Source organism: Peromyscus californicus, unplaced genomic scaffold, assembly GCF_007827085.1.
Source record: "Peromyscus californicus insignis strain IS unplaced genomic scaffold, ASM782708v3 Scaffold_11__1_contigs__length_118956290, whole genome shotgun sequence".
Lineage (NCBI taxonomy): Eukaryota > Metazoa > Chordata > Mammalia > Rodentia > Cricetidae > Peromyscus > Peromyscus californicus.
This window is the reverse complement of record NW_026294402.1, coordinates 64,982,913-64,995,908: the sequence shown is the minus strand read 5'-3', so window position 1 is coordinate 64,995,908 and position 12,996 is coordinate 64,982,913. Positions and strand designations below refer to the sequence as shown.

At 45.5% G+C, this 12,996-nt stretch overlaps 1 protein-coding gene and 1 long non-coding RNA gene across 3 annotated transcripts in view; one reads left to right on the top strand and one right to left on the bottom strand.

Annotated features, from left to right (window-relative positions):
• Fam81a (family with sequence similarity 81 member A) overlaps window positions 1–12,657 on the top strand; it is a 51,796-nt gene extending 39,139 nt beyond the window's left edge. For both annotated transcript variants that reach the window (XM_052713465.1, XM_052713456.1), the window contains exons 6-9: window positions 746–852; window positions 4,428–4,563; window positions 6,557–6,752; window positions 10,237–12,657. In XM_052713465.1, coding sequence (XP_052569425.1) covers window positions 746–852; window positions 4,428–4,563; window positions 6,557–6,752; window positions 10,237–10,361 — 564 coding nt within the window. In that variant the 3' untranslated portion in view covers window positions 10,362–12,657. The remainder of the gene's footprint in view (window positions 1–745; window positions 853–4,427; window positions 4,564–6,556; window positions 6,753–10,236) is intronic.
• LOC128094931 (uncharacterized) lies at window positions 4,570–10,230 on the bottom strand. Its single transcript, XR_008213111.1, has 3 exons — window positions 9,764–10,230; window positions 7,628–7,714; window positions 4,570–6,561 (listed from the first exon to the last, which is right to left on the bottom strand). It is a non-coding gene; the product is annotated as an uncharacterized LOC128094931 (long non-coding RNA).
• Window positions 12,658–12,996: the final 339 nt, after the last annotated feature.

Below are 12,996 nucleotides of genomic sequence, written 5' to 3'. Positions count from 1 at the left end.
CTCCCAGAGGCCAGAGGACTTGGATTCCTCCTGGAGCTGGATTAATGTAAGAAACGGGTCCTGGGGATTGAACTCTGAGGAATATATGCTCTTAACTACCTACTGAGCCATCTCTCTAGCCCCTACTTCAGATGTTTATTGTTTGATTGGTTTTTGTTACTCACAGGCTTTATTTATTTATTTTGTGTATGAGTGCTCTGTCTGCATGTACGGCTTTATGTCAGAAGAGAGCATCAGAGTCTACTAGAGATGGTTATGAGCCACCATGTGGTCGCTGGGAATTGAACTCAGGACCTCTAGAAGAGCAGCCAGTGCTCTTAACCACTGAGCCATCTCTCTAGCCCCTAAAAAAATGTTTTTCAAAACCTAGACACTGTGGTAATATCAAGAACTGTGTAGTGGAGACTTACTGGCCAGCTATCCTAGCCAATAGATGAGCTCCATATTCAGTGAGGGACCCTGCCTCAAAAAATAGAGGATGATTGAGAAAGACACTCATGTTGACCTCTGGCTTCCATATATACCTGTGTGCACATGCATCTGCACACACACACACACACACACACACACACACACACACACACACACACACGAAAACAGAGGTGGAAAGAGGAGGCAAACTCCTAAATGGACTTAGTAAAGTGATTCTCAATGCCACTGGCCAGCAGAGAGCATATGCCATGTTTTCTGAAATGGCCCCTGAAGACATGATGTGAGATCTTTATAATCCAATCTTCTTTTCCAGATTTCTCAGCTTTTGAGCAGAGTAGACCTGTCCATTTCAGAGCAGAGCACCAAACTGAAGATGTCCCACAGAGACAGCAACCACCAGCTTCAGCTCCTGGACACTAAGTAAGTTATCAGGTTGTAAAGGGTTTTCTCGAGTTCCTTTCTGAGTTCACAGAATTCACATTTTCTCCCTCTTGCTTTTATTTTAAAACATAATCTCTAAACTTTGTTTGTTTTAAAGATTTATTTTTATTTTTATTTATGTCTGTGTGGATATGTGCACATGAGTGCAGTACCTACAGAGGCCAGAAGAGAGCATTGGATCCCCTGGAGCTGGAGTTGCAGGTGGTTGTGAGTAGCCAGATATGGGTGCTGGGAACTGAACTCCCATTCTCTGGAAGAACAGCAGGTGCTCTTAACTGATGAGCCATCTCTTCTGCCCACCTCCTGGTTTTTATTTATCACACAGAGTGAAAACAATAATGAAAGCTAAAAGAAAAGGTTTCCATGTGGCACATTGTCACTTTTTCTTCATAATTATTGCTTCTAGCAGTTGAATGAATGATGGTCCATCTCTTCATTCAATGTGCATTTGGTTTATTTGTTATATTTTGATGTGTATATGTGGGGTGTGTGTGTGTGTGTGTGTGTGTGTGTGTGTGTGTGTGTGTGTGTGCAGGGGTAGATGGAATGGGTGCATGAGTGTGTGGAGGTGAGGGTCAACATTGGGCATCCTCCTCTTTCCCACTCCACCTTATTTTTTTGAGGCAGGGTCTCTCATGGGTTCTTCTAGATTAACTGGCTAGTGAGACTCTTTTTCCATCTCCCCAGTGCTAGGACTGTAGGTGCAAGCCATCACGTCTGGCTTTTTACAGGGATTCCGGGCATCCAAACTCTGGTCCTTGTGTTTGTGCAGCAAGTACTTTACCCACCGAGTCAACTTCCCTGCCCCTAGTACGTATTTGTTAAGCACTTGCCTAGAGGCTTAACATAAGAAAAAACAAAACAAAACAGACCTTGTTCTTAATCCTTTAGAGTCTACAGTTTAGGGAGCTGATGTCCAGGTTTCAGATAAGGACTTAAACAGGGTGCTCTGTATCATCTATTATTAATGGTGCTTCAGGGAATAGGTATGTGGTTATGTTAAGTTAAATAATGATTCCCCCAAATTCTCCATGTGAATATGTTTGTTAACTTTTAGGGAAAGGAACTTGGCAGGTGTGTATTGTATGATATTTTGTTTGTGTTCTGACAAATAAAGCTTGCCAGGAGATCAGAGGGCAGAGCTAGCCTCTAGTTAATCATAGAGGCCAGGCATTGGTGGATCACACTTTTGATCTCAGCACTTGGGAGGCTCACACCTTTAATCTCAGTGCCAGAGAGGTGGAGACAGAAATATACGGTGGGTGGAGACGGGATCTTGGGCCCATTCAGTCTGAGGATTCTTAGACGGGACCACCCATTTGGTCTGAGATTTCGTAGAGGTAAGAGGTCTCTAAGTGGCTGATGCTTTGCTTCTCTGATCTCCAGGCAAGCTTTATTTGTCAGCACACAAACAAAATATCATGCAACAGGTGTGACTAAGCGTCTTCACCTGGAATGTAGTTCAGGAGTAAAGTGCTTGCCTAGCATGAGTGAGGCCATAGGTTAGGGGAAAAATGCCTTTTAAAAAAAATCTGTGAAAAAGAAAAAAAAAATCTGTGTGCGCATGTGTGTGCACACACATGTGCATACCATGGTATAGGTGTCAAAGTCAGACTATAACCTTGGGTGTTAGTTCTCACCTCTTTTCTTTGAGAGAAGGTCTGTGGTTGTTCATCAATATGTACCCCAGGCTAGATGACCTGGGAGCTTCTAGGGTTTCCTGTCTCTGTTTCCCATCTTGTCATAGGAGTGCTGGAATTATAGGCCACCTCTGGCTTTACATGGGTTCTGGGGATCAGGCCCTTATGCTTGCACAGCAAGGGCTTTACCCACTGAACCCACTCCCTGGCCCCCTAAAGAAGGTTTTAAAATGGGTGGGTCATCCCAGCAAGCCTGACGTCATCACTAGAGTCCTGAGAGGAAGGCACTGGTAAAGAATAGCAGGTCCTGGCAATGCTAACTTCTGGGGGAGTGTGACTGGGCTGCACACTTGGGTCTTCTAAGTCCTGGTGGTGGCCAGTGTCTCAATCTGTACAGATAGCTATATTAGTTCAACTACAAGATGGTTCAGTGTTCTGTGGTCAGTGTTCCAGGACAGACAGGGCATCTCTGACCACCCAGTGTGGAGCCTCTACAGCTCCAGGCCTTGATCTTCCCCAGCTGCTACAGAGGGGAAATCCAGGGCGACAGTTCTATTTTGAAGGACGTGACCAGAGCCATGTACTTCTGTCCTTCATGCACTGTGTCACGTGACTTACTGGTACACTGCACTGTAACTGCTCCTTTTTTCATTGCTGAGACCTGACAAAAGTGCTTAAGTAATGAGGATGACAGTTTGGCTCACAGTTTGAGGGGATACCATCCACCATGTCGATGAACATGTGGTTGCAGGAACAAGAAGTGGGTAGTCTCATTGCATCCATAGTCAGAGGCAAAAAAGATGAATGCTGGAGCTTAGTGTACTTCCTCCTTCCCCTCTCTTTTTTTTCAATGTGGGACCCTAGTCCATTAGGATGGTGTTTAACACATTCAGAGTGGATCTTCCCTCTTCATGAAATCCCTCTGAAAACACCCTCACACCCAAGGTGTGTCTCCTAGATGATTTCAAATACAGTCAAGATGATACAGAAGATTAACCATCATATTCACCTAGCTGCAAGGGAAGCTAGTAAATGTGATCTCTGGCTAGGCAGCCATGTATCCCAGTGACGTGAAGACTCCTTACATAAGAAAACAAAAAGTAGACATTTCAGGACAATTAGTGACTTTAATGAGTGTTCTTATTATTATTTAAATCACATAGCTACATCTATTACACATCTACATATATCTTTATATAGTCTATGCTTTCTTTACATGTTAATACAAATAAGAAGAAATTGATTAAGGGAAGTAGCATGCATTGATAGTTAAAGATTCTGGAAAGGATGGAATGTTGTAGGGGTACTTTCCATTTTCTGTTTGATTTTTTTTTTTTTTTTTTGAGACTAAATCTCAAGTTACCCAAGCTGGCCTTGAACTCACTATGACCTTTAACTCCTGATCCTCCTGGCTATACCTTCCAAGTGCTGGGATTTCGGGTATGTTCCATTATGCCTAGATTATTTCCTACTGGTTTAAATTAGGCCATGTCTGTATGGGGAAAGGGCAATAGAAAACACGAGAGAGAGAGAAAGCAAGCCAGACTCTAGTCCTGGGAGATACAAGGAGGGAGGGTGCAGGTAAGGAGAGGATTCTGAAAAAAGAGGTGAAGGATGGTGTGTCCTCTGAGCAAGGAGGACCATGGACCCTTAGAACTGCAAAGGTCACTAGCCCCTGGCATCTCTGTATTACTGTGTCACCTCTGTGCCCGAGCTGCCAGCTCCTATGGGTAGGAGCATCATCAGGTGAGTTCCTGTTGTGTTTCCATCCTCCACCAGCTTCATGTTGCATGTGGTCCTAAGAGAAGGAAAGCAAGGCATTCTCATTGAATAGACATTGTTTAATGCTCCTTAAAACGGCCTTACATTCAACTTGTCTACATGCCTTTTCTTGCCTTTCTTTTGTTATTGTAGATTTAAAGGTACAGTCGAGGAGCTCAGCAACCAGATTTTATCTGCACGGAGCTGGCTGCAACAAGAACAAGAACGGATAGAGAAAGAGCTTTTACAGAAAATCGACCACCTTTCCTTGATTGTGAAGGAAAACAGTGTGGGTATTGATATTTTTCAATAATAGATACTCAGTGGCGGCCTGCCATGTCTCACCAGGACCTAAGGACTTGGCACTCGTTAATTTGGCACCACCCACAGCTGTCCAGGCATTCGTGCCTTTGAATCATTTCCGTGTTCCTTTCCTTTTTACCCCCCTCTCTTTCCCTGCTTCTTCCTCTCCCATTTCCCCAGTTCTTGCTCTTCCTTCCTTTGTTCTGGGGATCAAACCCTGGTTCTCATACCTGCTATCTTAGTTTCTTTTCCTGTTGCTATGAGAAAAATCCCCTGAAGAAAGCAATTTAAGGGAGAAGCAGTTTGTTCCGGTTCACAGGTCAAGGGTACACTCCGTGACGGGGAGGGGGTCAAGGCAGCAGGAGCGCCTCACACAACTGGTCATGTTGCATCCACTACAGGAAGCAGAGAGGGGTGAATACAGGCCACTGCTCAGCATTCTTCCCACTCACACGGTTCAGGGTCCCAGCCATGGAATGGGGCCACTCACAGTGGTTGAGTCTTTCCACCTCCAGCAAACCAAAATAGCCCCCCACAGGCACGCCCAGAGACTCCCGGTTGGTTCTAGATTCTGTTAAATTGACAACTAACACTAGCCATCAGATCAGCTAATCTTGAACCTTAGCACCCAGCCATGCCCCCCATTCCCTGTTCTTCATATTGTTCATAAAGACGGGGAGTGCTCTGATTTATGTTCATTAAGAAAGGACAAACTGAACATTTCAGTTAATGGTTTTTAAGTCACGACTTTAGTGAACCCAGTTGTCTATCACACATTTCTAAATACAGCTATCAGTCACCGACTTGATCCTGTTTTTCTGCTTTTACTTTTTGCTTTCACATATTTAGTGACTCTCTGCCCCTCCAGGCCACTCTAACGGACTGTAATAACAGTGTGCCTCATTCTCCCAGGGCGACAGAGCAGAATCCATTTTTTTTCGGCCATCTACTTCTGCTTCCACCCCCCTCTCTCAAAGAGCTAAGGCTTGCAGAACTGCCAAAAAAATATCTTCCAAAAGTCGTGCTTTTATCACATTTAAAACCAGCAGGTTTGGGAACTGGTGCTAGGCAGGCAAATTGTGCTGGGTTTTCTTTTCTCGCCCAGCTTCCTCCCGTGGGGTTTAGACTGAGCAGAAGTGGCTGGTGCGGTTTGTTCGTCCGACTGCTTCCTCCAGGTGCTGAGCCTCGTTGAGTTGTGGGCTCTGCATCAATGCCGTCACAGGAGTGGTGTCATGTCACATGATGAGGGCTTGGTGTCCCTAAAGAGTTTCACCAAACACAGGGATAGTGGACTGCAAAGACAAGGAAACACTCGGGATTTCCAATCTATCCCTTGACTCTTCCCCCTACTTTGCTCAGACCTACTAGTGTTGTGCCTTGACGCATCCTGGCACATTTGTGGAGTTCAGAGTCTGTGGTTTACAGCTTGATTTTCACATTGACTTAAGCTAATGAACTCCAGGATGATGGTGGATTCACTAAGATGCCAACTTACGTTTCCCTCACGTAAAACAAATCCAGGTGTGCATTTTTCAGGAGAAACATGAGGCGAGGGCTTGTCAGTCTTCAGTGACCCAGAATCCTTTTAGGTTAGCTTCCTGCCAGGCTCAGAGAGCAGCCCTGGTCCCCTCCATTCAGGGTGGCTGAAAGAGCTCCAGCCATCCACTGAATGGTAGAAACAGAAGGGAAAGGAAAAAGTTAAGGATATGCAGCACGTGTTCTTTAAGTTTTTCTGGAAGCAGTCACATGCACAGTTCTTACGCCCCCTTGGCTAGATCATATGGCCACAGCAAACTCAAGAGGCAGAAGAAAGTGTAGATTTTCACTCTGGGTGACCTTGGAGAATGGTTGCAGGCCATACAATAAGGAGCCATGGAGGTTCTGGTCCCTGCAGATGGTTAAGTGCTGCGGCCGGTGTGAGACACGGTGTATGCTCCTTTTTGGCGATAACCAAGTGTAATTCTTATTATGGACCTCAGGGAGCCTGTGAAAGAGACATGGAGAAGAAGCTCAGCCAGATGTCGGCCAGGCTTGACAAAATCGAAGAGAGTCAGAAGAAGAACGTGGAAGGGCAGAGAACGAAGCCGGAAGAGGAGAAGGTGCATGGGCGGATCAGCAAACTGGAGTTACAGATGAACGAGGATATGAAGGAAATGAAAGCAGAGGTTAATGCCGGTATGCCAGCCCCGCACGCAGCTCGTGCGGCGGAGTTATCTAAAAAGCTAGTCACTGAGATTTCCCCTGAAACTGAGACTGAGATGGCTAGGAAAAAAAAAAAAACAGCATTATGTCTTTAGTTGCTCTTCTAAGTATCTATGCAGTACTGAACAAAGATGCTAGCTAATTTATTTATTTACTTACTGTAGTGCTGGGAGTTGAACTCAGCACCTCCCAGTTGCTATACTGCACGCCCTCCGCCAGTGAGCTACGCTCCCAGGCCTAAAGTATTAGTTCAGTTGCAGGTCTCTGAAGTATCTCCATGATACACAGGCAGACAAAATGCTTAACCTGCTGATGGTGGACATTTTCTTTAGTGCCACCCGCTGATTTCTTCCTGTTCATGGCCAGGATCAATGTGCCTTTGAGGAATTTTTGAGGGCTACCTCTGCACTGCTGGCCATATGCACAATGCACATGAGTGTAGAGTCAGTTCTCTCTCACCTTTTAAACATTTTTTTCCTAATCAAAATTTCTTTTAAAAGATCCGTTTTATTTCCTCTCTCTCTCTCTCTCTCTCTCTCTCTCTCTCTCTCTCTCTCTCTCTCTCTCTCTCTCTCTCTCTCTGGTGTGTGTGTGTGTGTGTGTGTGTGTGTGTGTGTGTGTGTGTGTGTATACACGTGCCCATGAAGGTCAGAAGGAGTGTGTTAGCTCTCTAGGAGAGGAGCAACAGGCATTTGTGAGCCACCTGATGTGGATGTGGGGATCTGAACTCCAGTCCTCCAATAGAGCAGTAAAGTGCTCTTAACCACTGTCCTAGTTGGGGTTTCTGTTCCTGTGATGAAACACCATGACCAACACAACCTGAGGAGAAAAGGGTTGGTTTGACTTACTCTTCCACAGCACTGGTCTTCATTGAATGAAGTCAGGACAGGAACCGAAGCAAGGCAGGAACCTGGAGGCAGGAACTGAGGCAGAGTCTGTAGGAGGAGTGTTGTTTACTGGCTTGCTCCTCATGGCTTCCTTAGCCTGCTTTCTTATAGAACCCTGGGCCACCAGCCCAGGGGTGGCACCACCTGCAGTGGGCTGGGCCCTCCCCCATCAATCACTAATTAAGGAAATGCTTGCCTACAGCCAAATGATAGGGAGGTGTTTCCTCAGTCAAGGACCCCTCCTCTCTAGTGACTCTAGCTTGTGTCAAGTTGGCACAAAACTAGCCAGCACAGCAAAACTAGCCGCTGACACATCTCTTTGGCCCTCAAACGTGCTTTAAATAAAAAAAAAAAAATGTTTATTTGTATATTTAAAGTTTATGTTTTGATATATGTAACACAACGTTTACTGTGTTCACATAAATTAAGCTACCCATCATCTCACATGGGATATATGTGTGTTGTGTGTGCTATATATGTGTGTGTATGTATGTGTATATATTTGTGAATGTGTATTGTATATGTGTATGGTATATATGTGTATGTATGTGTGCATATGTATGTGTATGGTGTGTGTGTGTGTGTGTGCATGGTGTGTGTGTGCATGGTGTGTGTGTGTGTGCATGGTGTGTGTATATGTGTATGGTGTATATGTGTGCATATGTATGTGTGTTCGTGTCTACCTTGAGTCAACACTTTCATCAAAAACCCCAAAGACAATATATTGAATTTTCCTCACAATGTGTATTAGATCTCTAGACTTGTTTGTTTTATGTATTTTGCTGTTTTTACCCTTTGATCTGAGTCTCCTTACTCCCCTGTCTGCCCACATCATGCCCCTGGTATCTGCCATTTTATTCTGTGTTTATGTGTTTAATTTTTTTCCTTTTGAATCATCATATGAATGTAGCCAGGGTTAGAGAGATGGCTCAGCAGTTACATAGTGACCCTGTCTCAAAAAAAAAAAAGGAAAAGAAAAAGAAAAAGAAAAAGGCAGGCTGAGTGTGGTGGCATACGCCTTTAATCCCAGCACAGGCAGAAACAGAGGCAGCCTGGTCTACAAAGAGATTTCCAGGACAGCCAGGACAGTCTTGAAAACACACAGACAAAAGGGAGGGCTGGGCACCCGAGTGAGGATCTCTTTATTAGGTGGCCGTTTTCCTTCTCAGTGTGTGTCCAGTTGGGGCACTGGGATTAAAGGCATGTGTGCTTCCCAGTACTGGGATTAAAGGTGTGTGCCACCATGGCTTGGCTGTTTCTAGTGTGGCCTTGAACTCACAGAGATCCAGACAGATCTCTGCCACCTGAGTGATAGGATTAAGGGTGTGTGCCACCACTGCCTGGCCTCTATGTCTGATCTAGTGGCTGGCTCTGTCCTCTGATCCTCAGGCAAGTTTATTAGGGTACACAATATATATCACCACAGTCTTGTGTATCTGGATCAGTTCCTCTATGATGCTGTTTTGCTTCTGAGATGAAGTCTAGCTGGGCAGTGGTGTTGCATGTCTTTAATCCCAACATTCAGGAGGCTGAGGCAAGTGGATCTCTGTGAGTTTGAGGCCAGCCTTGTCTACAGAGGGCGTTCCAGGACAGCCAAGGCTGTTACATAGAGAAACCCTGTCTCAAAAAAAAAAAAAAAGGAAGAGAGAGAGAGAGAGAGAGAGAGAGAGAGAGAAAGGAAGGAAGAAAGGAAGAAAGAAAGAAAGAAAGAAAGAAAGAAAGAAAGAAAGAAAGAAAGAAAGAAAGAAAGAAAGAAAGAAAGAAAGAAAAGGAGTCTAGCTGTGTAGAACAGGCTGGTTTCAAACTCTTAGTCTTGCCTTAGTCTTCCAAGTACTGAAATGCAGGCATGTGCCACTATGCCTGGCTGAGCCCAGCATTTTTCTCAGCGAAATCTGGCTCCTATCTGGGATCCATGTTTAGGGTGACAGGCCCAAAGTGACCTCTTGGAGCACAGCAGTGTAGATGCCAGGTCCTGCAGTGAGAACTGGAGCCTCAGAAAAGCCTTCACTCATAACCCCAGAGATGATTGGAAACAAACCTCCAGTCTCTCAGGAGACCCCGGGGACACTGGAGCCAAAGCTCAGCCCCGGCACTGACCTGTGGGGCCACTGGGCCAGAAGACCTCACTGTAGAGTTCTGTCTGGTCCCTTAGGAGCTGGAGGCCTAAGTTCCTGGTGCTCTCTTGACCCACAGAGGCGCCTGGACCTAGTCTTTTTAGACTACAGGGCAGTGTTTTGCAGAAAGCTCGGTTGGGGGTTGATGGCTTCCTTATGATATGACCTGGAACAGAGATGCCACAGGAGAGATGGCCGCCCTGCTCTGGCCATCTGATCCACAGGTACATGATGTGATGTCTCGGTGATAGTGGTGTGAGCTGGGATCACTTGGCTAAAGTAGCATCTGTCCTGTGTCTTGACTGCAATAGTCCCCTTGGTAACTCAGAAGCAGTCTTCATGGAGGCCCCCATCCAGGGTTGACCCCTGGAGTGTCAGCGTTTACTGTAGCTGTAGAACCTGGCAGGGCACTGCTTGCAAACTGTTAACTCCTGTGACGTTTGCCTCCTCCTCAAGGGTTTACAGCCATCTACGAAAGCATAGGATCCCTCAGGCAAGTGCTGGAGGCCAAGATGAAGCTGGACAGGGACCAGCTACAGAAGCAGATTCAGCAGATGCAGAAGCCAGAAACTTCCATGTGAAGAGGGCCGGGACAAGGACATGACAGGAGACGGCCTGTGGGGCTAAGAGCCAGACACCTCTGCAGCTGGACGATGGCTGTGTTCTGGATCCCATCCAGGGTGTGCATGTGCCAAGAGACGTGTTCTCATGGGTCTAAACGTTTACCTTTGGGATTGAAACACCCTTGATTTAAAAATCTTAAATACAATTTTTACAACTTTATTTCCCTAGCTAAGTGCAGTTGAGCCCTATGCCCTCGGATTTTGAAAGGCTTTTATGAATGAAAAGAATTTATTTTCAATGCTTGATGCTCTAGCCAGCAAGACGACTATTTTGAAAAGAAAAGCTGCCATGGTGATTTTTTTAAATTAAGAAATGAACGAATTGTTCCGGGTATGTACTGCTCCTCACTCTATTTCAAGAGAATGTCCTGGTAGATTAGAGTTCAGCTTTTAGTCCACATCTGGATTGTATTACTGTTGTCTATGCATTTTTTTAAACATTATTTTCTTGTAAACCACCTGTCTTTTGTAGAGAGAAGAGATTTAACACTGGGGAAAAGAAAAAACCTTGCCATTTATATAATGAGAATAGTTTTTTAAAATTGATAACTGCCATATAGATTACAAATTAAGTGGAAACTTACTACATTTATCTAGATCCCACAAGGCACAATATTTATATCCTCCTAGAGGTACCAGATTTTAATATTTAAAGCTATTTTTGGAACCATTTACAGCCGGTGTAGCCAATAGCCATATATTTAATAATGAGGTGGTGGCTAAGCAGTCTGTTTTTCCGCACAGTTAATTGTTCATCAGTTGTAATGAATGTGAGAATTTTTCAGACTTTACAGTTTACCTTAATGTTCCCCAAATAGACACTAAGTGCTAGGGTTTATAGACATTTGTTGTAACTGTATATTTGTGCCTTGGTTTTTATCACATCACTGTACTGTCCCCTTGTTTTAAAAAAAAATTACCAACAAAACAGAAAGTGTGGTAAACACATCAGGGCTGTGATGTAAGACTGGGATCCTACGTACTTTTTAAGCGTCCTAACAATTTTATCTCTGTCTTGATGGGCTGCATTCGGCATCATTCATGGAGTCGCTACACACACGTTCGTGTGGACAGAGTCAAACGGATGTGCCATTTACCATCCCACGATGTGATGCTCCCGGATCATACCAGGCGCGTCCCGGCACCTTGTAGATGTTTTATTTTCAGTCCCCGGGTTTGAGTTGTTGAAGACTCGAGCCCGTGCTGTTTGCTCGCCTGTGAGTGTGCCATAGCTGACAGAAGACACTCGTGTTAAAGTGTGAGGGCACCCTAAGAGAGAGCGAGAGAGAGAGAGAGAGAGAGAGAGAGAGAGAGAGAGAGAGAGAGAGAGAGAGAGAGAGCAGGAGCGTTTAAAAGTTCCCAGAACAATACCTTGTCTTTTCCTCTTCTCTCTCGTTTGCAAGGACTCAGGAAAATAAAACTCATTTTCTATTTCTAGAATAAATCACAACGAGATTCTAACTGGCTCTTACTGTTGACCCTTGTAAGGTATGCTGCTCACGTTCCTAATATTTTGTTCACTCTTGGTAGCTTGACAGCTTTTATTTTCATTTGGACTCATGAGAGGTTATGTGATGAATACGTATCCATGCATTTCTTCATTTCCCCGCAAATCTTTTCATCTCGAGATAGGAAGATCTTTCCACCTAGGAGAAGTCACTGGTGTTCAGAAAGTGGTGTCCCCCCCCCCCCCCCCGCCCCCTTGTGCTAGGCTAGCCATGTTTCTTGGAGTGATTAAGCACAAGCCTTGGGACAGGGCCATGCCCCCTCCCTGTCTCTCTCCTCTGGGGGCTCTAAGGGAGAAGGATGAGCACAGATGACACCTGGGAAGAGGGGGACAGCGGACAGAAGCCGACTCTGGCCTAGCAGGTGGTGTCAACAGGTGATACAGCTGCTGGTGGAATTGCCTAGGTGCTCAAGATGTTGCCTAGTCCCTGCCAAGGAACTGGGGCAGGGCCTCTCCACCCTGGCTGCTTGGGGTCATTCGGGGAGTTTAAGGAGCTACTGATGCTGAACAACCTCCAGACCAATTACATCGGAGCATCTGAGAGGCAGTCACCAGCATCAGTTACGTGTCTCACCCCTAACTCCGCCCCCACCCCCAGTGTTTCCGCGTGCAGCTGGGAGGCCAGCCATCCAGCGAAGACAATGGAGTACTCTTCTCGCCAAAGTTTAAAGGAGAATCAGCTATCCTGTCTTTTCCTTTACCAGAGATTTGCAATAAAAAGAATAAAATTTCCAAATATGTGTGGTATGGGACTCTTAAATGGGAAGAGTTTTGTAGTGTGGGGCGAAAACTTGGGCAGGCCAACCGCCTCAGGAAAGGTGCCACTTTGCTTTCTTGAGAAATCTGATGCTGGAGTCCCAGCAGGCCTTACAGGGCCATTGCAGACTGCATCACTCACGGGGAACCAGGGTCTCAGGTCTCTGCTGCCCCTGGAGTCACACTATCGAGCAGTTCCTGGCTGTGTGCCACAGATCTGTGCTGAGACTTCTAAAAAATATTTTTTAACCCCATGTGTGTGTGCGTGCATGCGTGCGTGCGTGCGTGCGTGCATGTGTGTACATGAGCATCGACCCTAGGATGTCAGAA